Here is a 27788-nt window from a genome sequence, read left to right on the forward strand (position 1 = left end):
TTTTCATAACAGATGTACATTTATTTACTGAAGTTAATCTCTTTGAAAAATCAACCCCGTTATTGAGAATGATCATAACAGAAATGAGGTAAAGATTTACCATTTTAGCCCCGGATTCTGCCCTGTGTTTGTTCTGTGGCCAGTGACCATTCTGTGACACTACTGAGTCTGAGGGAGAGGAAGTGTATCATGCTGGCTGGTCGACATCTGTTTCCTGTACAGACTATCAAATGGAGACCACTGGATGATTTCATGGTAGTCAGCTGTTCTGATGGAACTGTGTATGTGTGGCAAATGGAGACAGGTCAGGGGTCTTTTATTGTGTATTTAAATTTTGATGTGTCAAATATTTAGACCATTTGTCAGTATCCATGTAATATAACAATATTTATCCATAATATTTCAGGTCACCTGGATAGAGTTGTTCATGGAATAACAGCAGAGGAAATCCTGAACAACTGTGATGAAAATGCAACACCCTTGGAGAGCCTCATCAATCCAAATATAACTCTGACCCAGGCCCTCAAACGACGTAACTTGGCAACATTTAAGAACTTGGCCCAGCAGAAATTTCAGATTCAGTCAGGGACCATCCAGCAGTCCTCAGCTCACAGGAATGACTACCTTAAACAACAGACTTACCCAATGTTTATACAGGGTGTCAGAGCCAATCTGAAGGACCCAGACATTCACATCCTCTTCTTTGATACAGAATCTTTGATTGGTGAGAGAGCATTTGTTTCATTATCTGTTACCAAAACAAAAATAGAAGTATTATCATTCCAAAAACATGCACTATGGTACATGTACCGTATATACTCGCCTATAAGTCGGTCCGCCTATAAGTCGGTTGTATTTTTAAAGCTTACATTAAAGGGATTGACCCTCTATTATACCAATATTTTCATAACTCGCCTATAAGTCGGACAGGGGTTTTTGGACCAAAGTTTAACTCCCAAATAACCGACTTATAGGCGAGTATATACGGTACATGTATAGATGGTTTTGGCTATGTGACAAGACTCGGTGAGAAATTCCTGGCTAGGTCATAATTTTTTAATGCAGGAATATGAAATCTAATTCATATGTTTGATGCAAACGTTGCCTTTGTCTAGACGATATGTAATTAACCTTGAGTCAATATCATTTAGAGAAGGTCAATGACACTGGGTTTAGAAATGTAAAATTCTTGTCCATGCAGGCCTTAACTTTCTTGAAATTATTGTATAGCCCATATTTCACACAAAGGTTTCCCACAACCATAAGTGCATTCAGAGGGTTTAGAATTGTTTTTTTTTTCTCAGGTAATGTAGGAATTGTTTGTCATGTTTAAGAAAGCTTTATTTATTCAGTATGTAATAAAAGTAGCCGAGTGGTCCTTTTCTAACTTTTGAAGTTGTTTTTGACATTTGAGAAGTAAATTTTCAAATTCTGTTTGTTACAGTTCAACTCCTGACAGAGGAATATTCCACGATGTCACCAGGAGAACTGGAGGCAAAAGGTTTTCTACCATATACAGTTGCAAGTGGACAGAACAGTCCTGCTCGGTCAGAATCCAGTTCAAGAGGAGGATCCCCAGCCCACGCAGCCTCACCAAGCCACAAAACAGTCACCTACAATGATAGGAGTCTCACCCTAGACATAGCCCAGCTCTTCTTATCTTGTCTTCATGCCTGGGGGCTTGACCCTGACTTAGATAAACTCTGTATGAATAAACTAGGACTTCTGCAGCCAAGGTGTCCAATATCATTTGGATTAATATCACGCAGTGGTCACATGTCTTTGATGCTACCTGGCTGGCACAAACGTTTCTGTCAAGAAGAAATGATGGAAAATGTGTCTAGTGAATATGCAACCCCTTCAGGCAAAGTGACCCTGATACAGCAGGCCCGGTCAGCCTCCACTGGACAGTTTGATAAGAAGTCAATGGCACTGGCCCAGAGACATGGCTTGGTACAGTCAGATTACACTGATAGTGATCAGGACAGTGATCCAGGGAGTAAGAAAAGTGTGCCAGTAAAAAGTTCTGCTGCTGTCCAGGATGAAATGAAGGCTTTCTCAACAAAGGCTCGATGGCAGATTTCTTCTGCAGTGACAACTAATCATTTATTGTCTATCATCTCAGTGGCTAATACTCTGATGAGCATGAGTCATGCCACTTTTATAGCAGAGAAGAGCAGGAAAAAGAGAAGGGGGTAATATATCATTCATATTTTTGTTATCATCAGATGATAGTATGAGAGTCAATGAAATTGAAGCATTTATGAAATGTACATGTATGTTTAAACAATATGAATAAATTATGAATATCAAATAAAATTGTTGGTGTTTTTGATCTGACTCCAAAGGCCTTTTTTTCCTTTGTAGAAGTAGAAAGAGATTTACAGGCCACCTTGGGTTAGTTGTAGCTGAATCCCTGGACAGTCCTAGCACCAGTGATGACGAGACAGATGCCATTATGATGCAGCAGTCCCAGATTAAGCAGGGATGGAGTCTGAAAGCTGCACTACACTGTGTGTTACTACCAGAAATGGTGGGACCAGAATTTCTCAAACCACCTCAGCTAGAGATGTTAGCCAGGAGGTGGCAGGACAGGTGTCTAGAGGTAAAAACAATTCTCATGTTTTCTAAATTTATTAGGGATGGCAATCGATTACAGAATTACTAATCGGTTAATTGCAAATGTTCCGACCAATTAAACAGTTAATCGTATCAAAATACACATTTTTCCCCAAGTACGTCTTTTCATATACGCAAGAAGACTAAAAAAGAAGTTTTAGAAATTAGAAACTTTCTGTTTATTTTCTTCATTTGGAAACTATATGTACATATATTTTCTTAAATTTCAAAAAAAAAAGAAAAAAATTAAGAAAACCATGAACCTTGTCTCAGAAATCAGAAACGGATTTTCCAGTGTAGATGTCACACAAGTTCATTCTGCATTTTCACCATATTCAAAACTATGCTTAAACTTCCACTTCTTCTAATGATATAATTTAATAGATAACAACACAAGATAGACATACTAATTCACAGTGCTTAACGGTGATTTATTTATTATCATCAAAGAATTACGGGACAGTCGGGATAACGACCTGATGTTTATAAAAACAGTATTAATTAACACTTTCCAAACAGACCAACTACCCTTTCAATCCAGAGAGCCATAATTACCTCCAATTTAGCTTGATAATAAGATTTGTAAAATGTTAAGTTATCAACTTTTTATGCAGAGGTTTCCTTTCTAAAAATGAATTTTAAAAAAAGTTACATATATTTTATTTTTTCCGACTAACCGATTACGGATTTTCTAACCGATTACCATCGTTCCGACCAATTAATCAGTTAACCGGTTACAAATTGCCGGCCCTAAAATTTATCTATATTTAGGAATTACAGTGTTATTAATACTTTTATTGATGTTCACATGTCAAGATGTGGAATGTGGAATAAAAAATGATATATGTTTTATTAAAGAAATTAGAAAATCAGAGTGCAAAGTGATATCAAAATTGTATTAATTTAAATGTGGTTTGTTTACCAGTATTGGTGATGTTTCACATGGATTATGAATTTACTAACAGATCTAAAAAAAACTTTGAGGCTTTTGTATGTATTTTTATGTATTTAGATTCGGGAAGCTGCACAAGCTTTGCTGTTGGCTGAATTAAGAAGAATTGGTCCAGAAGGAAGAAAAGAAATACTGGACCAATGGTCACCCTTCCTGCCCACTTACGTAGATCCACAGCTGAGTCTGATGAATGCAGAATCACTGCAGAAAAATGAGGAGGGAGATGAAGACGAAGATGAGGAGGATCCAATGATAAATGGTCAGTTTTATATGAATTTTAATTCATTTAGAATTTCTGTGCCATGTAATCATAGCTTTTGCTGAGAATAAGATTATTCACAAGAACTAAATGTAAGTTTAGCAAGCATGAATGCAATTAAAATAATTTGTCAATCTTTGGAATTCTAGATACACCTCTCCAGAAAGCTTCCTCATCATTTGAAAGCAGAAGAAAGCAGGCCACAGCTATTGTGATGTTGGGAGTTATTGGTGCTGAATTTGGACATGAAATAGAACCTAGTCGACGTAAGCCTGAGGACATCAAGAAAGGCAAAAAGTCAGCCCAGGAAGGATTTACCTTGAAAAATTACTCTCTTTCCAGACATACAAGTAAGCCAACCATATTCTATAAATGTTTGTAGGTGTAAATTTTTATGAAAATCTGGGCTACAGTTTTGTTTGTTTTTGCTTTGATGCAGTTCAAAGAAGTACAGTGTATAAAGTGAAGACTAAAGTTTCTATAAACCATAAATCCTGGGATCATGTTGGGGATACCAGAGAGGATTAAAGTTTTACATTGTGTCTTGGAAAAAATTATTGGAAAAATCTCTCAAAGTTTTCATCATTAAATTCACCACATCTTTACCAATTGTTTTAAAAGATGCAAGCACGCTCATTTTATTCCATAGAAGTTTTAGCGGAAAATGCTTGGAATGTGAAACTCTTTATATCAATTTTTCTTCTAAACATTATTCGAAGAAGCTGTTTTTACTTAATGACAGAATCTTGCCAAAGATTACTACTTGATAATTAGTTAATACTTATGAATTTCCAACAGTGAACAGAATATGCTGCAAAGTTGGGATCTAAAGATTTATTACAATTGGTAGTATATGACTCTGATATTGCATGAAATATTTATCTTACAGGTAAGGCATTGACATTCCTTTTACAACAACCTCCAAGCAAAAAGCTTCCTGCATACTCTCCAATCCGCCGAGCTGCAATTGATTTGATTGGTCGAGGTTTCACTGTTTGGGAGCCATATTTGGATGTTTCTGCTGTTTTGTTAGGACTACTAGAACTTTGTATAGATTGTGATCGCTTAGTGCCAAGGTAATGAACATGTCACATGGTTCTTTTATACATTCGATGTATTATGATAAGCATCAAATCTGCAACTTAATCTGTGACCCATCAAAATACAACCTAAGACCGATACAGTGTATAGAATTCAACATTTGCAGACGTGGTGGAAAAACACTTTCTTCATATCTTTCCTTAATTTTTCTATAATTTCATTAAGAATAAGCCATGGAAAGGAGATAAGAATTAATTCAAAATTATCATCATGAAACCACTCACCTAAATGCAGCTCTATGTCTGTAGACATAGCCAAAGAAATTAAGTGTACATAATTTAAATCATGAACTCTAAGGCTTGGTCTCTTTGAATTTTAGAAAGAAGCACTTTTATGTATATACAGTGTCTATAAGTACAGGAAAAAGACAAGAGAATGTTTTTTCATAAAAGTTCAATTGCTTAATTCTCAGGTGACTATTAAGGCCCAAGGGCCTTTCATGTATTTTCCCTGCTAAGATTTGTAGGAACATAATAGTTTTTATCCATGGTTTTATTAGTCTGACATATGGTCTTCCATTGAGTCCTGCTGCTGATGCATGTCGGACAGCCAGACATGCCCTCTCCCTCATAGCTACAGCTAGACCTCCAGCATTTATCATCACCATGGCTAAAGAAGTGGCTCGCCTCAATGCCTTGGCCCAGACAGCTCAGGCTCAGCACTCACAGATCATGAATTCTGTGTTGGTCAGAGGAAAATCGGAAATACTCAAAACTATAGAGCTTCTAGTGGAGAAAATGCCCAGCGATGTGGCCGATCAACTGGTAGAGGTATGTGACATAAGGTCCTAGTTATAAAAGTAATTCTGCAGTATGCATGACTACATATATGACATTAAAGTTAGACACTTTTACTGTAAATTAAAATGGCTCTCTAGATACATGTACCAACAGACTACTTTCAATTCAGATATAAGAATGTATAATGACATGATTTACATAGTTTTTATGAGGGAAACATCTTATATGTATTATGTGCTCAAATTATTGTAGGCAATGGATGTCACCATACACTGTCTAGACATGAACCAATTGAAGACAAAAGGCTTGCAGGAATTATTTCCTGCTATATGCAGGTAAATCAAACCTCATTTTTTAGCTTGCCGTCGTCAATTATTAATTAGATGTTTTTTTGGCATTTGTTATTGTGCTTTTGTTTTTGTTTTGTTGTTAACCCCACCCTGGCCATCACTATGACCTTGACGAAACTTCCTTGATACATTGTAATTCACTATGATTTAATATACACATGTATATATTGCTTTGGTTAATAGCATACATGCACATTTATAAGGGATTTATATTCTGTATTTCAATTGAAGGTCAAAGTATTTGATACACGATTTGTATCATACAGCTTTCAACATCTGATTACATTGATCGATATCTTAACCTCTGAGATATGACCATGAGTCAAGTTCATGGCACATGTGATGTTGTCAAGTCACTTACAACAATATACTCTAATTAATGAATTAAGAGTTGTGGTGTGAACTAGCTCACTATTTCATTCCCAGTAACTCTCATCTTTGATCATGACACACTTTTAGGTATAAATGGATGACAACATACTCAAGTTTGAATTCATTCAAATCAAAGGTTCAACAGTTAGGGCCTGGACATACTTTTATGACTGATATGGAAGTTGTGTCTGGGCCATAAAATTATGTTAAATGAACTCAGAAATATGTTATTGTCTGACCTAAAGGTTACTCATAATCTTGACTCAAGGCCATGTTACTAAGGTCAAAGTCACTGATAATGAAGTATTGAAATTATGAAACAAATTTTGAATAATACTGATGTCAAGAAGCATCTTTCAAAATGTATTCCTTTATATGAAGTAAAATTGGGAAGGGGCCAAAATCCTTTTTTGTCAATTATCATCTAGTTTTGTTTTAATATGAACAGGCCATGTAGGGAAAGGGCTAAAATAGGCTTTGCCTGCTCCCCAATTCCATTCGTTTTTGCAAATAAAATAGTGTTTACATAATTTGAACAGACCATGTGAATATCCTGTCTTATCCGTATGAAATGGCTGGGGCATATACAATCGGATCACCTCGCCCTTTTCCGTCACACGCTAAAAAACTTTTTTCTAGCGTGCGATGGAAAAGGGCGAGGTGATTCGATTGGGGGCATATAGTGTAACCCCTTTCTTTCCATCAAAGGTAATTTTCTGGATTTTTTTTTTTTTTGCTGAGTTTGTTTAAGATATTAAGCTGATTTTTGATACGTCTCTTTAAATTGATGACTTTCAATCAAGTTCAAGTTTCTTGTTGATTGACCCATGTTGACAAAAGTTATTCCCCCTTACACTTTGAAATTTTCTAATTATTCATAGTTTTTTCCCTTCTTTTTTTTCACTGTGCTTAAATATAATGTGCTGATTTTTGGTATATCTCTTTATATTGACGACTTAAAATAAGTGTATAAAGTGTATCAAGTTTTATTTTCACAAAATTTATTGCCCTTAGACTTAAACCAAATTCTAATTATTTACTGTTTTAATTTGCTAGGGTTAAAGAGTATGATATTCCATTTTTAGCTCACCTGAGCCGAAGGCTCAAGTGAGCTTTTCTGGTCACATTGTGTCTGGCGTCCGTCTGTCTGTCCGTCTGTCTGTAAACTTTTCACATTTTCAACTTTTTCTCAAGAATCACTGGGCCAATTTCAACCAAACTTGCCACAAAGTATCCATGGGTGAAGGGGATTCAAGTTTGTTCAAATAAGGGCCACACCCTCTTTCAAGGGGAGATAATTAGGAATTAGTGAAAAAATAATGGCATCATTTAAAAAATTTCTTCTCAAGAACCACTAGGCCAGGAAAGATGAAACTTATGTGGAAACATCCTCAGGTAGTGTAGATTCAAATTTTTCAAATCATGACCCCCAGGGGTAGGGTGGGGCCACAATGGGGGATCAAAGTTTTACATAGAAATATATAGGAAAATATCTTTAAAAATCTTCTTCTTAAGAACAGCAAAGCCATGATTGTTCATATTTATATGGAAGCATCCTCAGGTAGTGTGGATTTAAGTTTGTTCAAATCATGACCACCAGGGGTAGGGTGGGGCCACAATGAGGGATCAAAGTTTTACATAGAAATATATAGACAAATATCTTTAAAAATCTTCTTCTTAAGAACAGCAAAGTCATGATTGTTCATATTTATATGGAAGCGTCCTCAGGTAGTGTAGATTCAATTTTTTTTCAAATAATGACCCCCGGGGATAGGGTGGGGCCAGAACAGGTGATCAAAGTTTAGCATAGGAATACATAGGAGAATTCTTTAAATCTCTTCTTCTCAAGAACAGCAAAGTCATGATTGTTCATATTTTAATGGAAGCATCCTTATGTAGTGTAGATTCAAATTTGTTCAAGTCATGGCCCCGTGGGATAGGGTGGGGCTTTTCATAGGAGTATATATGAAAAAACTTTAAAAATCTTCTTCTCAAGAACAGCAAAGCCATGATTGGTCATATTTAAATGAAAGCATCCTCAGGTAGTGTAGATTCAAGTTTGTTCAAATCATGACTCCTGGAGGTAGGGTGGGGCCACAATGGGGGATCAAAGTTTTACATAGGAATACATAAGAAAAATCTTTTTCTCAAGAACAGAAAAGCCATGATTATATAGTCATATTGATATGGAGGCATATCATATCAATATGACATATTTGGAATTTAATTTATTTAAAACTTGAATGTCGACTGGGCCATTTGTGTCATAATGATACATCTAGTTTGTACTATAGTTTGTACTATATGATTAAATGGTTTGTATCTCATTGAATCACCAGGTTCAGCATGGTGTGTGTGTGTCCTGTCACCAAGAGAATCTGGGTGGGAGCCAAGAATGGAGGCCTGGCATTTTATGATTTAAAGCAGCATTCCAAGTGTCAGGTAGCCCTAACTGGCTTTTTATTTCACACTTTTTTTTGAGAGTAAAAATTATTTTAAATATTTAAGATTTAATTGGTTGAACTATTTAAATAATAATGAGAAAAGTTCAAATATTTATGTATTACAAAAAAAAAAAATAAAAATAATAATCAGGTATTCCTACTTAAATACCACTACTAGTGTTTGTCTTGATGTTAGCATTTTTTGAAATTTTATTGATATTATTTATAATTAGCAGTAAGGAGTACATATTAGTTGAAAATTAGTTTTTGATATGAAATCTAACCTTAATGGCAGGCATTCCCTTTTAAATTCAATCTTCTTTTACCTAGTAATTTTTTTTTTGTTAACAGCCACTGGTAATAAGAAAAGGTGTGGATGTGCTAACTAAAGGCTTTTGACATAGTTCAATGCTGATGTTTCATGTGACTACATGCAAACTCTTGTATATAATTTCCTTTTCCATTTATTTGTACTTCTTTTCAGCAGATTAAAGAGATATAGATGTATGTCTCACCCTTAAGGAAGGGACATTGTTTTACCATGGTTATTTATTCATCTGTCTATCCACCTTTCTGTCCATCCTTTAACTCTAAAAATAGTAAACAGTTTACAGAGACACTTTAGTCCTATTTCAAAAGGTCAAGGTTATTTCCAAACTTACATGTTTAGGTTAGTTTTTCTATTTTCACTTTTTACTTCATTCCAGATGATCCAAGCCCACTCTGGTCCAGTGATTGCAGTTTCCGTTTCCTCAGATGGAAAATTTTTAGTGACATACTCTCATGTGGACAGTAGACTAAAATTTTGGCAGGTACACTAGAATTTTGAAATCAATAATCAATTTTATCCATTTATAGTTACTAGTATTGACATACATGTTAATTGTACTGCTTTAGGTGGCAGTTTACCCCTTTTTTTAGCTCACCTGAGCTGAAAGCTCAAGTGAGCTTTTCTGATCACATTTTGTCCGTAGTCCGTCTGTCCGTCCGTCCGTCTGTCTGTAAACTTTTCACATTTTCGACTTCTTCTCCAGAACCACTGGGCCATTTTCAACCAAACTTGCCACAAAGCATCCTTGGAAGAAGGGGGTTCAAGTTTGTTCAAATGAAGGGCCATGCCCTCTTCCAAGGGGAGATAATTAAGAATAAGTGAAAATTTGGTGTCTTTTTTTAAAAATCTTCTTCTCAAGAACCATTGGGCCAGAGAAGTTGAAACTTATGGGAAACCTGCATTACATAGTGTAAATTTAAGTTTGTTCAAATCATGACCCCCGGGGGTCGGGTGGGGCCACAATGGGGGATCAAAGTTTTACATAGGAATATATAGGAAAATTCTTTGAAAATCTTCTTCTCAAGAACAACAAAGCCACAATTAGTCATATTGATATGAAATCATCCTCAGGTAGTGTAGATTTAAATTTGTTCAAATCATGACCCCCGGGGGTAGGGTGGGGCCACAATGGGGGATGAAAGTTTTACATAGGAATATATAGGAAAATTCTTTAAAAATCTTCTTCTCAAGAACAACAAAGCCACAATTAGTCATTTTGATATGAAATCATCCTCAGGTAATGTAGATTCAAGTTTGTTCAAATCATGACCCCCGGGGGTAGGGTGGGGCCACAATGGGGGATCAAAGTTTTACATAGGAATACATAGGAAAATTCTTTAAAAATCTTCTTCTTAAGAACAGCAAAGCCATGATTTGTCATATTGATATGAAATCATCCTCAGGTAGTGTAGATTTAAGTTTGTTCAAATCATGACCCCCGGGGGTAGGGTGGGTCCACAATGGGGGATCAAAGTTTTACATAGGAAAATTCTTTAAAAATCTTCTTCTCAAGAACAACAAAGCCACAATTAGTCATATTGATATGAAATCATCCTCAGGTAGTGTAGATTTAAGTTTGTTCAAATCATGACCCCTGGGGGTAGGGTGGGGCCACAATAGGGGATCAAAGTTTTACATAGGAATATATAGGAAAATTCTTTAAAAATCTTCTTCTCAAGAACAACAAAGCCACAATTAGTCATTCTGATATGGAATCATCCTCAGGTAATGTAGATTCAAGTTTGTTCAAATCATGACCCCCGGGGGTAGGGTGGGGCCACAATAGGGGATCAAAGTTTTACATAGGAATATATAGGAAAATTCTTTAAAAATCTTTTTCTCAAGAACAACAAAGCCACAATTAGTCATTTTGATATGGAATCATCCTCAGGTAATGTAGATTCAAGTTTGTTCAAATCATGACCCCCGGGGGTAGGGTGGAGCCACAATGGGGGATGAAAGTTTTACATAGGAATATATAGGAAAATTCTTTAAAAATCTTCTTCTCAAGAACAACAAAGCCACAATTAGTCATATTGATATGGAATCATCCTTAGGTAGTGTAGATTCAAATTTGTCGAAATCAAGACCCCCGGGGGTAGGGTGGGTCCACAATGGGGGATCAAAGTTTTACATAGGAATAAATAGGAAAAATCTTTTAATATCTTTTAAAGAACAGGAAAGCCGTGATTAGTCATTTTTGATATTGAAGCATCCCCAAGTATTGTAGATTCAAGTTTGTTCAAGGCATCCTCCAGTAGTAGGGTGGGGCCATAATCGGGGATCAAAGTTTAACAAAAGAATATATATAAGAAATATCTTAAAAAATCTTCTTCTCAAGAACAACAAAGCCATAATTAGTCATATTGATATGGAAGCATCCTTAGGTAGTGTAGATTCAAGTTTGTTCAAATCTTGAACCCCCCTCCCTTCCTTCCCCCCAGGGTAGGATGGCAGACATCTTTAAAATTCCGTTTCAAGAACAGCAAAACCATGATTAGTTATATGAATATAGAAGCATCCTCAGAAAGTTTAGATTCAATTTCATTCAAAACATGGCAAATGGGGGTAGGTTATGCCTAGAACAGTTGATCAAAGCTTTACGTATGAATATATAGAAGAAGAAATCTGCTGACAAAGAACAGCAGGGCCATATTGACTCAGGTGAGCGTTGTGGCCCATGGGCCTCTTGTTCTCATTTTCCTGCCTATTGCTTTTATTAAAAAATCTACTGCATTTCCACAAAATCCTTTTCTATGCTACCTTTTTTGAGGTCTGAATCTCCCTCTTTTTCATCACAGTAGGTTAACATGTATGGTATTGAATATCTTAACTTTTATATATTACATGTATATTGGATAAATCACTGATGCTTCTCTCTTTGATATTGTCACAGACGGCCTCCTCTTCACTGTTTGGGATTGGATCACAGCAGATGAAGTGTGTCAAACAGACCGCTACCCCTCCCATTCCAGTCACAAACCTGACCAATCTCCTGAAACTTGTCCGCTTAGTTTGGGTGGACAATCGTACAATTGTTATGTTGACAGTAGATGGAAAGGAAAGAAAATATTCAGTTTAATGTAGAACTTGGTATATACAGTACTTAGTATAAGTTATTGTCTGTTCATACTTGTCCATGTGGTTTTGAATTAAAAAAAAATGAGGCTTAAGAAAACAATATGTTAGTTTACAGTTACCCGACTGACCATAATTTTATACACACTGACCCAAATATATTTTTTAATGGTAATATTCAGAAATTGCATGTTTATATGTTTACCTTCAAATTAACAGTTTGTTGGGTATATTGTAATAAAAAAAAATTTTGGGGGGGGGGGGGGGTGGAAGAGAGTTCAAAACTGTCTTTAAAAGATTGTATTTCATAGATATGCCTCTTAATATGGAAAAAAATATTAAGAAAATGAAAACAATTCCTACCTACCAACCCTATTTTCTAATACATGTAGTATGAAATAGTAAACAATCATATTTCTTCTTAGGCCTAGTCATTGGTCAGAAAAAAGTACTTTTATAAACATGTATAATGAAAATTTTAGAGCAATAGATACAATGTATTGTATATGTAAGAATCAGTGTATTGAGTCTGAGATAAAGAAAATAATATAATTATGTACAGTGTATCAAAATGGTGCCTCAAAAGGGTTTTTTTCGGCAAAATGTAAATGCCAGGTATATGTAGTAAGTTTGCAAGGGTGGTTCTATTTGGGTGGTATGGATGGATTACTGTTTCTGTGAGTCTGTCTTTCTTTGTGTTGGAGTTGTAACTTAGTGATGGAGAAACATCAGCAGTATAACATGTACATGTACACCTGTACTTGGCACCAGAACAGAAACATTAGTTTTGCAAAAAGTAGTAGTGAATTTACATGTACTCCATACATTTCACCATATTCTACCAAGTAAGCCCTCTGGGCTAAGTGCTCTGGGCATTTCAAAAATAGAATAATGGCAGATACATGTACATGTATTAGAACATGTATGAACATATTACATTTAATATTTTTTTCTGTTTTATTCCATCTCCTCTGTGGTTTTATTGAAATAAATTCATGTAAAGTGGTTAAGTAAATTGGATATTATGGTAATACATGTATATTTATTTTAAATATGTATATATGTATGTAAATGTTTGCATTAAACCTAAGACCTGTAAACTAACTGTTCATTAAACTCAGCAATGTTATAGTTACAAATTTTTTTTATACATGTATACAAAAACACATCATGGTACTAGTATGATTATAGTGATGACATTTCTTGACTTTTTCATACAATTTATTAAAGTCTTTGATTACATTCCTTAAAATGTATTAGAACTGATGCTATTTTATCAACTGTTTGAGTGTACATGTATCTTAAGTAATGGTTTTAAAATCGTCAAAACTGTTTACTGTATAGCAGTGTGATGTTCTCAAAAATCTGTGATACAAGTAGTATAATGCTTCAATAAACCCACCTGTGTCATGTGGATAGAACATATATAGACACTTTTATTTATGTAGCTCACAGCTGCTTCCTTCTATTTCTTGAGTGTCTTGTATGTAGATGTTAACATACAGGTAGGAAGTGGCTTAAAATCTAGTCATTTTGCACTTTGTAAATTGTCAGTAGAGGTAATTGTAAAAATAAATGGAGGTGCAATAAATTATTTAAAAATTTAGTGTATAACTTGTTCATTTAGCAGTTGTATATGTGAATACATCAATCTACAATTATCTATATTACATACGATCTATGTCCTATGATCACATGATTTATGAGGAGAAAAATTAATGAACCAGTCCAGGGTTGGGAGGGGGTGGTTGCTGACACCTTATTATATTAAATAAAAATTTAGTTTTTGTGGTAACAAAGCTGGTGTTTTTTTTTATCAAGGGTTACCATAATTTTACCATTTCTAGAGTTAACCATTCCATAACATTATACAGTATAATTTGTCCAGCCAGATACCACTGGTTCCATGAAAATTGGTGGGATTAGACAGAATCTGGATAGCAGGAAAATGTTTGAGATTTTCCTTTGTTTTATTTTTTGTTTGAAACTGAGCTAAACACAATATAGAAATAGTGAGGTATTAGGGATGTTTAAGGTCAGAAAATTATGCCAGTTGAATAGCTTTTTACAATATGCATCATTGCATGAATCTTGGTTCACATATTTGGAACCGTTTCTTTGAAACCTAGCTAAATGCGAATGGAAAGACAGAAGAATGGGAGACAGACATGAAGAACACTATAAGCCTTAGCCGTATTTATGGTGGGGCATATGCGGCATTAAAAAAGACATCTAACTTCAGAATTTGCTACATTGGGATGCATATGGTGTGTTATAAAATGATCTTGATTTTTAGCTCTTCTGAGCCAAAGGTTCTAAGAGCTAATGCTATGGCCATTTGTGCAGTGTGCATAAACGTTTTAGAATATGGGCCATAACTCGAGAATCCCTTGGTCAATTGTCAAATTTGTCACAGGGTATCCTTGGCCCAAGGGCTCCCGTTTATACTAAAACTAGGGTTGTGACCCTTAAACAAGGGGGAGATAATTAGGAAAATAGAAACAAAAGTACTGGTTGCTAACAAATCTTCTTCTCAATTAAGAACCACTGGGCAGATTATCACCAAACTTACACAAAAGGATGTTGTAGATTAAAATTTGCATGGGGATTTACCCTGGGGCAAAGGGCGTGGTCTCAAGGTCACTTCAAAGTTGACCAAAAATTATATTTTATTAAAATGTTGATATTTTGCTTACTATAAGGACTAGGATCATCAAATCTTGTCAATTGATGCATCCAAGGACCTCATATCATGTTGATTCAAAAGTAGGTCACGGTGACCTACTTTTTAAATTTTGCAGCCATTCTTTTTCAAAATCATCAAACTTAGTTGATGCATCTTGGGTCCTCAGAGAATGACAAGTGATAAGTAGGTCACCATGACCAACTCTCAGGTAGTGATTGGCTTAGAATCATCTTGGGTTCTCGGAGTGTTTCATCTAATATATAGGTCATGATGACTTACCTTTGGAATTTCAAGGGTTTATCTAAATAGACAGGATACTTAGAGGCTTCAAATAGAAGTGATAGGTTGTACAGTTTATCAGAAGAGCGATTCAAGGCCCTTGGGCCTCTTATTCTTGATTTTTTTTTTCCAAGGAAAAACCCCAGCTTTACTGCAGATCCAGGAAAGCGCATTCTGGATTCATCAAGGTTACATTTAGTTACTATCAAGAGTGCACAAGAAAACTGCATGCACACTAGAATATCAAGGGCAAATGAGACACTCTCAGGGCAGGTCCATACTTTACCCTTCTTCCTGATAAGCAGCTCATCACATCCACACTTGGTTATGTAAACTTGTGAGCATTTTGAGGGAACTAACTTGATCTACTACAATGTATCTTTTTTCACAGTAACACCAAGGAACATTCATTACCAAAATATGATTAGTTTTTGCATGTTAGGCCTAATTAACTCCAGATTAAGTTGATGTATTTCGGGAAACTACCCTGAATCAGACCCGCCAACTCCATTTTATTGAAAAGCGTAGTAACCCAGGATCTGTGGGCATGCGTCCACTTCAAACGGCTCAGAATACGTCAATTAATGCAGATGAAGGCTGCTCAATTTCAGGTAACTGGTTAATTTACTTAATACAGTTACAAGACTCCATAACTAAATACAGTTAAACTTCGTTATCTTAAACACTGATATTTCGAATACCACGGATATTTCCAAGTGATATGGAAGTCCCAATTGCTTATTCCTTAAGTATTTTACCCTGGATATCTCGAGCCCTTGGATATCTTGAAGTATTTTCTTGGTCCCATCGGGTTTGAGATAATGAGGTTCGACTGTCTTTACCATGCCCTGGAAGTGACGGGTGAAAGACCTGCCAGGGAAGAGCCTGGGTTGGTGTATTCAGAAGCCTAAGACCTTTAAAGAGGGAGAAATGTGGCAGTCAGACAGGTTCAATCTCCGATGGCCAGATATCTCAGTTGGTAGTGCACCTGATTGGAGATTCAAATCCCGGTCTAATGCATCACATTTTTCTCCTCTCCCATTACACATATACAAATAGAAATCTGTACTTTGCCATCATTGTTAGTTTTTCCCAAGAACATTTCAACCATTCTTTAGTATGAAGTAAAATAAAAACAGATTTCTTCACATTACATAGCCTTTAATTTACTTTTTGCATGTAGAAGTTTGAATCTATAATTCACAATGAACTGTACAACAAAGAGGACATTATACACTGCTAATTTTTACCAGACAACGCTAGATAAAAAGAACATTATTTGGCATTGAAGTACAATGTATGTGATTGAGAATTTTTACTTAATGCATAATTTTAATCTTAATGTCAGAGATGTCACTTTGTTCATTGTAGATCTATAAAAATGTGTAATTCAACATCAGAAAATTTTTCTCCCATTTTTTGCACATATACATGTCCCTAATAGTGTTGTAAGTTTCAAGATAGAAGTACATGTATTTGTGGGTATTTACCGTACTACATGTATCTGCAGTAAACACAGTAATTATCAAAGGAAACTAATACAAAGTTTTTAATGTATAACCAGTCATCTGATTATGTGCTTTTTGAAAAAGCAATTAAACCTTGTATTGTATTTAGCGTTGTCTGATTCTTGTTGTATGTTAACTATTGTATACAGCTAATGAAAGTAAACTTACAAATTGCACAAAATGAGAGCATGATTTGAAGTTTTTTAGTCAATTGTTTTGCAAAAATGAAATATTGCAATTATAGATAGCATTGGTTTAACATAGAGAAAAAAGATAAACACATATATTAATGACTATGAAATAAAATCTATATACATAAACCACATTTTACAACCATAAATAAAACATTTTTTAACTCACATACATTTACCATACTCATTTCACCTCTTTTGTCAGGTGAAATTTATCACATACACCATTCAAACATACTCAGATTTCTTTCCTACTTGGTGTCTGAAATTTTATTTTTAAAAGGAATATTGTAACATTTTACATGTTACTTCATGACACACCCATTATTTTTCACAATGAAACCTTTTCTTGGGAAATGAAATAAATCTATCATAGGTATAAAGAGTCAAATAAAAAAACATAACAGTAAAAAATATTATCATGAGAAATATAGGAGAAGATACTAAGTGAAATGTTATATACTTCATATGAATTGATATTATTTCTCTTTAACAGCAGTATATTTTTTTTCATAGATAAAAATAATATCAAAAACTTGGATTTCAAACAAAAAAAAGCCACAATAACTTTTCCTGTAATAATTTTCCACTGTGTAAAAATGTGATCAGAATATTCCCAAATGCCGACAGAATTTGAGTTTTCCTTTGTGGTTGCTTCCCTTTTCAACTGGGAAGGATTTCTTAGCCTTAACAGCATCCACCTCCCTGGGATCCACCACCTGACGAGGAGGGCAAGCTAGGGCTTGGGGAATGCTGAGGTCCAATCTTTATACCATTGGCCTAAATTAATCAGAAAATGTTCTAGTCTGATTTGGTCTCTCTCTGTTTTTTCTCCCTCATTCATGTACTACATATTTCTAACATAAATCAGTGTTTGAGTTAAAAAAAAAATCTCTCGAAGTATAAGAGTCTTAAAGATATATTATTAACAAAAAATAAAAAAAACAACAAATAATTAAATAGAAAAAAAACACACTTTGAATTTTATGCGTTTCATATAGATGGTCATTCATGCATGGAGTTTTATGTGTCTGGGCTTTAGCAGTCATTTGTGTAAGCACAGATAGTGATACCAAAGGACTGCCTCAAGGTTAACCCAGAGGGTCAGTTGTCCAACCAGATGTTAAAGTAACACGTATATGAATGTAGAGATAATGGAATGAACAGTAAAAACACACAAATTCATTTGTAATTTTTGGAGTGAATATACACTATACATGTAATAAATATTTTGAAGTTCTGGAACTCAATACATGTACATTCCATTACAAACTGCTTTTGTTTTGTCAAAATTGCTTAATGTGTAGCTCATTCCAGTGTGTGTGCATGTGATTTTAAACCAGGGCTAACCCTTAAGGTGGCCCTTTATAATCAATTAGGGAGACAAGTGTCCATAAAGCAACTGTCTCAAACCAAAGTTGAACTAACAGAATGCTCAGAATAAACAAAAGACTATAATGCAGATATGTATTATTGAAATGTTTAATACATGCAGAAACTAAAAGTGGTACTTGTAGTTTTATCAGTTAATTAGCAAATATCATACATCAGTGGATGAATAATAATGAATACTAAGTTGAGTGTATTCTTTTTTTTCAGGACACAGTTTGTGACATGTGCAACAAGTGTTGATCTAACACAAAAGTATTTAAAATGTGTGAGTCTGTGACATGTGTATAATATAAAAAATACATACAAAAGTGTCTCTTTTTTTCAATGAAATTTTTATACATACCTCATTATTTATATCAAACACACCATCCTGAATCTTTTGATAAATTTCTTTGGCTGTATTTATAAAAGCCTGCACAAAAAAGTGAACAAAGTAAAAGTAAATACCATATATACCTCACAGTAAAAAATACCCCCCCCCCAAAAAAAAAATTAGACTGCAAAAGAAAATATTCACAAAGTAAAAGTGAATAGCATATATACTTCACAGTAAAAAATACCCCCCTCCTCCCCCCCCCCCCAAAAAAAAATTAGATTGATGAAATAGGTGGGTATGTACATGTATATCTGATAAATATCCTGAAGAGAAATATTATACTGACCTCTTCTACATTGGCTGCTGTTTTAGCAGAAGTCTCCATGAAGATAAGGCCATGTTCTCTGGCAAATGCCTCACCCTCTTCTTTCTTCACATCTCTTCTGGCCTCCAAGTCACTGATTCATACAAAAAAAAAACTCTATATTTACCACAGGACAAATATATTTCTCAGATAATGATCATAAATATTTTCATTTTTTACAGACATTTTCCTTCTATTCAAATGGCTGTGTCATGTAAACTTCCTTAAAGACTTGCTTATTTTAACATTGTGATTTAACTTTATGATGTTCAGTTTGTTCATTTCATTTTTCTACAAGAATTTGCTTCCTTATCAAGAAAACGTAGAGAATTTCATCCAACCCTTAACTTGTTAACTTTTCCTCCAAAACTAACCTTTTGTTACCGATTAACATGATGACCATGTTGGAGTTGGAATGTTGACGAGCATCCTCCAGCCAAGTAGTCAGGTGGTTGAATGTATCACGCCTAGTAAACAATGCAATTGGTACAATAACATTTTCATCTGATCCATTGCTTTTCCTTCATATTAGAATAATAATACATGTATATTACTTTTATCTGTGTCAGTTTAATAAGAAAAGGCCCATGGGCCACCATTTTAATTTTATTAAATACCTTATTTTAATCTTTCTGACAAAATACATAATTGTATATGTATATGAGACATGTACATGTAAATAAATAAAAAACTCTTATTTGTAAACATCAACATAAAATCCATGATTTCAACAATTTAACTTTTACAGTATTTTGAGGCTTAAATGCTTAATGTCAAGTTCGTAAATCATTGCTTTGTTGTTGCAAAAGCTCTAAATACTTCTGTGTAAAACTTTGCTACCCTACTGTGACTCCATCCTAGCCTCAAGGGACGATGAAATGTTCAAACTTTGATTCTACACTACATAGGAATGATCACCTATTTTTGTGATTGATTGAATGTCTGCCATTTTTCATCAGATTTCATGTCTTAGAAATTAGTTTTTTAACTGATTTTCTTATGTAACTGAACTGTTATAGTCATAAAACTCTATAAAGAACTTGAAAGATGGAGGCTATATTGGAGTACAAATAAGACTTCAAATGATTTAAAGTATTTATGTTTTGGTTTTATGAGGCAATAAATTCTTATGTAACACTTTTCAATTTACCTCTGTTGTAGCCCCTTGCTAGCACTAAGGGGCCATGATTTGAGCAACTTTAAACCTTCAGTATAAAAGCATGTTTACCTTTGAAATTGACAAATGGATAAGCTACTACTCTTGAGAAGAATTTTTATTACAAAAAAAATTATCTTGTATATTCCAACAAAAAACATTGAACTTTTGCCCCCCCCCCCCCCCCCCCAAAGGGACTATAATTGGACAAATATCAATCTTCACTCAATAGGGAAGATTTCAAAAAATAAGCTCAGTCTTTTCTAGTCCAGTGATTCTTAACATTTTAACCCCTAACAATTTTAACTTATACTTGATCATTCTCAACTAAAAGGTAGCATGGCCATTCACTTCAATCAATTTGAATTCCTCTTTACTAAGGATGCTTTTTGCCAAGTTTGGCTGATTTAGTCCAGTGATACTAGAGGAGTTAAATTTTTTTTAATAATTTTACAGATGACAGAGATTTCCCTCAGTCAGATAGACCCATTTTGAGCATTTTTATATTTACACTGGTACTTCATAACATTTTTTCATACCCCCCCCCCCCCTTTTTTTAAAAAAAAAAACTTTGACACTGTAGAATTTTTTTCATATTACAGTATTTTAGATTTTGAATCCATGCAAATTTTTTAGTTTTAAGTTACCTTGTGATGTCGTACACTAACAATGCTCCCGCTGCACCTCTGTAGTACGACCTTGTGATGGAGCGGAATGACTCCTGTCCTGCCTACAAAAAGGAAATTCACATTCATATAATAAAATCATCAAGCTTGGTAATTTTCAAATAAACGTTATAGTGCATAGTTGATTGCCTTTTACCCCTTTGTTTGCTGACTTGTTTTGAAATGAGTGGTACCACAGCATCATGTTCTTTTGGAGTATCGATGAAATCAGCACCGTGGTGTATTTATAGATACAAACATATTACAAGTAGCCATGACACAATACTTGACTACTTTGATGGCCACCAAAACTGACTACCTTATACATCAAAACTGACTGCTTTATAGGTATAGTAGTTTTGGTCACCAAAACTTGAATAACTGACAAATGTGAATGTGTTTTGCATCCTTATAATAGTAAACAAGTATTTGCATGGAAAAAGATGACAATTCACCTCTGTTCTTAAACTACAGATCTGCATTACCTGTAAATGCATTCAAACTCTGGCCATGTACAATATCATATTAATTTTTTGTTTTTGCTTTATACCCATAAAAGCTTGTAGACTGAGTATTCCTGCAGCCGTATCAAGAATAGTTCAACTCTTGTCGACTTAAAATTGTCACTGAAATAAAAATAATGTGTAACTACAGTCCATCCCTGTGACACTGACACTTGGGGGACGAGAAAAATTGTAGAGAGAGGAATATTTGTGTCCAGTGCTCTTTAAAACAGATCTGCTTTACCACTCTCATGATTATGATCAAAGGCTTCAAAGCTTCTTTTCTAGTACATGTGTAACTATAATGTTCGTTTCTGTGAACCTGATCAATAGGTAAGGCTCATGGCGGGTGTGATCAGTCGACAGAGGATGCCTTCTCCTTCTAGGCACCTGATCCCATCATGGAATTTCCAGAGGATCCCTGTTTTATGCCCTGTTCAGATTTGTATTGTTTGTAGGTTTCTTTAAGATTGATCACTGTTATCTTCACATATCTCATTTGCATAACTTGTTGAACTTAATTTCCAGTATTAGAATAAATTCTAAAGATGTCATTAAGGCATGAGTGAACATTAAGATTGTCTTTTGTGCTCTCACTAGTCTTAGTCATGTCAGTGTAAAGGTTCAAAGTCGATTAGTGTTGGTTTTTAGCCAAAAACTTAAGTTGTGAATGGTCATACTCTCCACAACCCTATGACTGTCTTAACAATACAGTCATGTATATTTGGTAGTATGTACATGTATTAGCTGGAGTGGCTCAACCACCTAACCTTCTACATCTAAATATAGTACAATTAGCATATTCACATTTAGCTATCATGAAGTGTGGTATCAGAAGGCCAAGTTAAAAACAGTCTTTTCAAACCAAATTCCTACTATCATAATTACTTAAATCAGCTGACACATTTTATTTTCTAAATCTTCAAAATTTTGAAATAAATTTTTGTTATAAATTATTTTAAATTATAAATTATTATAAATTATTTTGGTACACAAGCAAGTTTAAAAAGTTATGTTTACACTAATTACATGTATTACACATACAATGTATTTTTTTAACCAAGCATTATTTAGAAGTCCCATATAAACAAACTTGCACAGGAAAAAAAAAAATCACAAGAGGCCCATGTCTCCGTGAGCCACACTGATCATCCTAGTCACTATGGCCATACTGTTCTTCATCAGAAGATTTTTCCCCCTATCCATTCCTATGTAAAAATTTTATCACCCATTGTGACACCATCCTACCCCAAAGATTCATAATTCAACAAGAGGCCCATGGGCTACAATGCTCACATGAGTCACGTTGGCTCTGCTGTACTTCCATCAAGACCCCCACCCCCTATACATATGTATACCAATGTAAAATTGATTCCTTGTTGTGGCCCCACTCTATCCCCAGGGGCCATAATTTGAACAAACTTGATCATCACTACCTGAGGATGCTTCCATATTAATATGACAAATTACTTTGCTGTTCTTGAGAAGATTTGTAAAGTTATTTATTTCTATTTATTCCTTTGTAAAACTTTGATTGCCAAATGTGGTCCCATCCTACCCCCGGGGTTGGGGATGGGATGTCATGATTTGAACTAACTTGAATCAACACTACCTGAGGTTGTTTCTATATTAATTTGACTAAACATGGCCCTGCTGTTCTTGAGAAGAAGATCTGTGAATTTCCCCCTATATATTCCTTTGTAAAACTCTGATGGCCAAATGTGGCCCCACCCTACCCGAAAGGAGGGGGGGGGGGCATATTGATCAAACTTGAATCTAAAATAGCTGAGGATGCTTTTGTATCAATATGACTAATCATAGCTTTGTTGTTCTTGAGAAGATAATTTTTAAAGATTTTTCATATATATTTCAAAGAAAAACTTTGATTCCCTATTGTGGACCCACCCTACCCCTTCGGCCCATGATTTGAACAATTTGGAATCTACACTACCTCAAAAAGCTTTCAATTAAGTTTCATCTCTTCTGGTCCAGTGGTTCTTAAGGTGAATATTTTTTATGACCCCACTCTATTTTTGCCTTTTCTTGAATATTTTCCCTTGGAAGGAGGCATTCCCTTCATTTGAACAATTTGGAATCCCCTTTACCCAAGAATGCTTTGTGCCAAGTTTGGTTCTTGAGAAGAAGCTTTTGGCTAAAATGAGCTAAAATCTTGAAACCAAGCTACTTAAGGGTGCTTCAATACATGTATTAGTATGTCTACTCATGCCATTTCTGTTCTTAAGAAGAAGATCTTTAAAGATTTTTTTCCTATATACAATGTATTCCTATGTAAAACCTTGTCTATTATGGTCCAATTCTACCATGATTTGAACAAAATTGAATCTACACTACCAGAGGATGCTTCCATATAAATGTGACAATTAATGCCTTTGCTATTCCTGATGAGATTTTTTCCTATATATTCCAATGTAAAACTTTGATCACCTATTGTGGTCCCACCCTAGCTTGGGGGTCATGATCTGAACAAACTTGAATTTAATTTATGTAATGACGCTTTCACATAAATTTCAACTCTTCCGGCCAGTGGTTCTTAAGAAAACTTTTAAAGATTTTTTTTCTATATATTTCTTTCTAAAACTTTGATTGCCTAATGTGGCCTCACCCTACCACCAAGGGCCATGATTAGAACAATTTTGAATCTACACTACCTGAGGACGCTTCCATTAAGTATCATATCTTCTGGCCATGTGGTTCCCGAGAAGATGATTTCTAAAAACATTAAATTTTCACTAATTCTTAATTACCTCCCCTTGGAAGAGGACATGAATCTTCATTTGAACAAACTTGAATCCCCATCTCCCAAGGATACTTTGTGGCAAGTTTGGTTGAAATTATCCCAGTTGTTCTTGAAAAGTCGAAAAATGTGAAAAGTTCACAGACAACAGATGGATGCCAGAGACCCTTCGATCAGAAAAGCTCACTTGAGCCTTCAACTCAGGTGAGCTAAAAATAGGTTGGGACTGTAAGCTTACTTTAATGTATCCATGATATGATTTGAGATGATGTTCAAGATAATAAGTTCAATTGTTATGCTTTCTAAACAATAACACATGTATAATACTACATATAATTTCGTTATTTAGTTTGTATGATTAAGTTTAAGTTACAAAGCACAACTTCTAAACTGAAACCCTACATGTAGGTGAGCATCAATTCAGCCAGACCCAATATGTGGAGTTACTGTGCATAAAACCTTAAGGGTTAATTGACATTTAGCCCCCTCCTTTTTTTTTTAAAACAAAGCAAACTAAAGCTATTTTTTTGTATACAGAACAAATTTATCAATGACAAACTGAAGCAAGAACAAATGTAGAGAAAATTTGCTGAAGTTTTCACTTATACAGATTAATTTTGGTTGGATGCAACATGCCAGTACAAGCTCAAAAAGGTTTGTTTTGATTAATTTAATATAGTTATTTTCAACGCAACTTCATTTGCATTCTCTAAAATCATGCTGATAGGAATACTCTTCATTTTGCTAGATTTTATGGGATATATTCTAACAATCGTGACTTATCTTGAGACACAGAAATCTTAATACTATAACTCGTTATAACTAGATATAAAAAAAAAAAGAAATACTAGGACAACGTATTAAAATTAAAAGGGATGTGGCAAGTGAAATTCTAAGTTTTTCATTCCCTCCCCAAGACTTTTTTTTTAGGAAAATATTTAAAAAACAAAACAACAACAAACAGACAAAAATAAAGACAGATACTAAATTACTTTGTTCTTAAGTATTGTAAATTTGCATATATCAATGTTTCTTATCATTTTAACAATAAAGCAGAGAAGCATGAACTCCTTACTTGTCAAGAACATGTGAAAAACATCTGTCTTTGAAAATCAATTTTGGTCAATCACACAGTGTGTAATCCACAATCTTTTGTAAATAATCAATACAGCGTGAACATGATGAATGACCACAGGCTAACACCTGGACATTTTCATTTCTACATGACCAAAATAAAAAAATGGGATGCAGAGAAATATAAGCTAAATGTACTTCAATTCCAAATACTCAGACTCAGTAAACTTACTGTATCCCAGATCTGTAGTTTTATTTGTTTTCCATCTATAGTTATCATTCGAGCTCCAAATTCCACACCTATAATTAATACATATACATCTGTACCTTAAAATCTGCTGCAAAACTCAATACAGTAAGTAATCATAACAATAATTTGATAGTGACATATTTACAATAAGAATACTTCAAATTCATGACCACTTAAATTAATTTCCTTGTGACATCAAACTTAGCTAGGAGTATGTGTTAAGTGTTTGATTATATAGATGCACGTAATTCTTGCAGTTGCTATTTATAAACCAGTGAAATAAACAAATGAATTACCTATTGTTAAGTCATGGACAGGTTGAAATCTTTTGTCTGTGAACTGAAGCAGAAGACATGACTTCCCCACTCCTGAAACAATACATGTACAGTCACATGACTCAAAAAAAATAATGTAAAATAAAACATGTCATATCAAAACAAGTCTATGAAATTCAGCATTGAATAGTATATCATTTATTGTGGTATGTTACGGATTATTTGCAGAAGCAAGCTTCCCTTCAAACAAAGCAAGGATTGATTCAGACACTGGAATATCAAAATTTGGAATATGAACTATATCACTTGCATAATAGATAAATATTTACCTCACTCAGTAGTTAATTTTTGTGTACTTTTAATTCATTTATGAAAATGATTTTCACTGGGTTTATATCTCATTTAGGGGACAGCCATTTTGAAGCTAAAATCAATAATCTTGCAATCAATGGCATCATAATGGAACTTCTGTGTCTAACTTAAGCTTTGTCTTCTCTACTATATTACAAGGGATATCACAGATATGTTGATAAAAAATAAAATAAAAATATATTACCTGTATCTCCTATTATAATATACTTGAAAAGGTATGCATATGACATCTTCTGCTTCTAATTATTGGCGTAGATCCTCGATTTGTTGATGAAAAAAAGTTTGACGTCACGAGAACACCGGAAGTTCTAATACGTGGAAGAGATTCTAAATTCTAAATGAATCCCGAGACTAATCCGTTTTATTTTTCTTGGCGATTGGGTAGAATCGATTACTTAACCCAGTCTTGGTGTAAATTACAGAAAAAAAATGAGAAAAGTTGACGGAAAATGAATGAAGTTTTTCTTTGAAGGTTCTTATAATTTATCAAATATTACCGGTTAAAGTTCTTTTTTTTTTCAGCATGCAGCACTGTACAAATGATCGAATGAGTTGCATAGTTTTAACTCTATTAATTTAATTAAAATAAAGAAAATAAATACAGAATATTTCCATAGTTATGTTATTTTTATGAAAGTGATGAATACTGTAAAACTTGTTCTGGGGCGTAAACTGCACAAGGGGCAAAAGCTCATTTCTACACTGCGTCCACTTGACAAACACTGGTCAGCTCTGACCAGAAATGCTTACAGATGAAGCACTTCTCTTTTTATTTTTCAAATTGATTTAAAATATATATTTTGAAAATATATTTAACTGAATTTACTGTAAATTTTATTTACCATCTAATAATATGCGACTAACCGTTAGTAAAATATGCACACAGAGCACATACATATACAATGTTTTTTTGGATTCTCTATGTGGGCCTGCTAACTATTCTTTGATCATCAAATGACAATCATATGTAGAGATGTCTCCTATCAGATACTCACCCCTGAAAAGCTTTAAGTGGAACCCTGTCCCCTATCAGAGTCAGGAACTCCCCCATACTATCACTGTGATCCCGGTTACTATAATCCCCCCCCCCCCGGAATTTTTCTTTTGATCGCATTATTAAAAAAAAAGGATATAATAGCATTTTCACCTGATATTTATCCAAATTAACGTTTTTTCAAACAATGTCAAATCTTCATGAATGCGTTTTCTTTGAACTCATGCGCGTATCTAGAGGTGGGGTAGAGGGTGGGTGGGGTCGGACACCCCTCCTGGAATTTGCGGATTTAATAAATGTAAATAGTAAAGTCACAAAAAATGACAATGGACGCCATCTAAAAAAACGTGGACCCCTGTTAAGATGTTAAGAAGAGTCAAACATAATAAGTGAAGGAAGCCCCCCCCCCCCCCTTCCCCAACACACACAGACACATTCACCACCACCAAATAGGTTTTCCATGTTTGGGAAAGGAGTTTAGTTTTTTAAAAAATCATTTAATTATTATTATTTTATTTATCTATTTATTTATTTTTGCTTGTGAACAAGATTCTGGTTTGGAATTTTGTTTTTGGATTAGGGTGGACCCCCCCCCCCCCCGGAAAAAAATCCTGGATCAGCGTCTGGAGCTTCTTCAGTTTTCTACCACTCACTGTAAGCTGATATCTTAACAAACACATCAATTTGTTGATGTTAAACTGCCCCTGCTCAAAAGGAAATGCCACCGATTTATATGGATATTACTGATTTAGGACCCTTGTG

General features: G+C 34.5%; 2 protein-coding genes across 4 annotated transcripts in view; one reads left to right on the forward strand and one right to left on the reverse strand.

Moving 5' to 3' along the window:
• The window catches only part of LOC133206265 (WD repeat-containing protein 7-like), a 253062-nt gene that overhangs the window by 8660 nt on the left and 216614 nt on the right, over nucleotides 1-27788 (forward strand). For 2 of the 3 annotated variants that reach the window (XM_061342211.1, XM_061342212.1), the window contains 12 exons: nucleotides 109-304; nucleotides 407-724; nucleotides 1445-2195; nucleotides 2368-2605; nucleotides 3632-3830; nucleotides 3980-4180; nucleotides 4720-4906; nucleotides 5431-5701; nucleotides 5924-6006; nucleotides 8733-8835; nucleotides 9545-9649; nucleotides 12065-13852. In XM_061342211.1, coding sequence (XP_061198195.1) covers nucleotides 109-304; nucleotides 407-724; nucleotides 1445-2195; nucleotides 2368-2605; nucleotides 3632-3830; nucleotides 3980-4180; nucleotides 4720-4906; nucleotides 5431-5701; nucleotides 5924-6006; nucleotides 8733-8835; nucleotides 9545-9649; nucleotides 12065-12250 — 2838 coding nt within the window. In that variant the 3' untranslated portion in view covers nucleotides 12251-13852. Of the gene's footprint in view, nucleotides 1-108; nucleotides 305-406; nucleotides 725-1444; nucleotides 2196-2367; nucleotides 2606-3631; nucleotides 3831-3979; nucleotides 4181-4719; nucleotides 4907-5430; nucleotides 5702-5923; nucleotides 6007-8732; nucleotides 8836-9544; nucleotides 9650-12064; nucleotides 13853-27788 lie in introns of those variants that run through there. The other variant, XR_009723729.1, reaches the window with a different exon arrangement.
• On the reverse strand, nucleotides 16352-26352 carry LOC133206272 (ras-related protein Rab-2). Its single transcript, XM_061342223.1, has 8 exons — nucleotides 26217-26352; nucleotides 25682-25753; nucleotides 25368-25435; nucleotides 20786-20868; nucleotides 19357-19449; nucleotides 18965-19076; nucleotides 18646-18714; nucleotides 16352-17690 (listed from the first exon to the last, which is right to left on the reverse strand). Exons 1-8 carry the CDS (start codon nucleotides 26260-26262, stop codon nucleotides 17598-17600), a joined length of 636 nt encoding a protein of 211 aa, XP_061198207.1. The 5' UTR covers nucleotides 26263-26352; the 3' UTR covers nucleotides 16352-17597.

Source organism: Saccostrea echinata, unplaced genomic scaffold (genome assembly GCF_033153115.1).
Source record: "Saccostrea echinata isolate AGI-Se365-2 ecotype Australia unplaced genomic scaffold, CSIRO_AGI_Sech_v1 ptg000054l, whole genome shotgun sequence".
Taxonomy (NCBI): domain Eukaryota; kingdom Metazoa; phylum Mollusca; class Bivalvia; order Ostreida; family Ostreidae; genus Saccostrea; species Saccostrea echinata.

Bases quoted from the DNA above. Each gene is read 5' to 3' on its own strand.
- LOC133206272 (XM_061342223.1), bottom strand. From the start codon at position 26,262: ATGTCATATGCATACCTTTTCAAGTATATTATAATAGGAGATACAG. The intron at 25,754-26,216 runs GTAATATATTTT...GTATTGTTTCAG, and splicing joins TATTATAATAGGAGATACAG to GAGTGGGGAAGTCATGTCTT. The intron at 17,691-18,645 runs GTATGTATAAAA...TGATTAATTTAG, and splicing joins TGTTTGATATAAATAATGAG to GCCAATGGTATAAAGATTGG.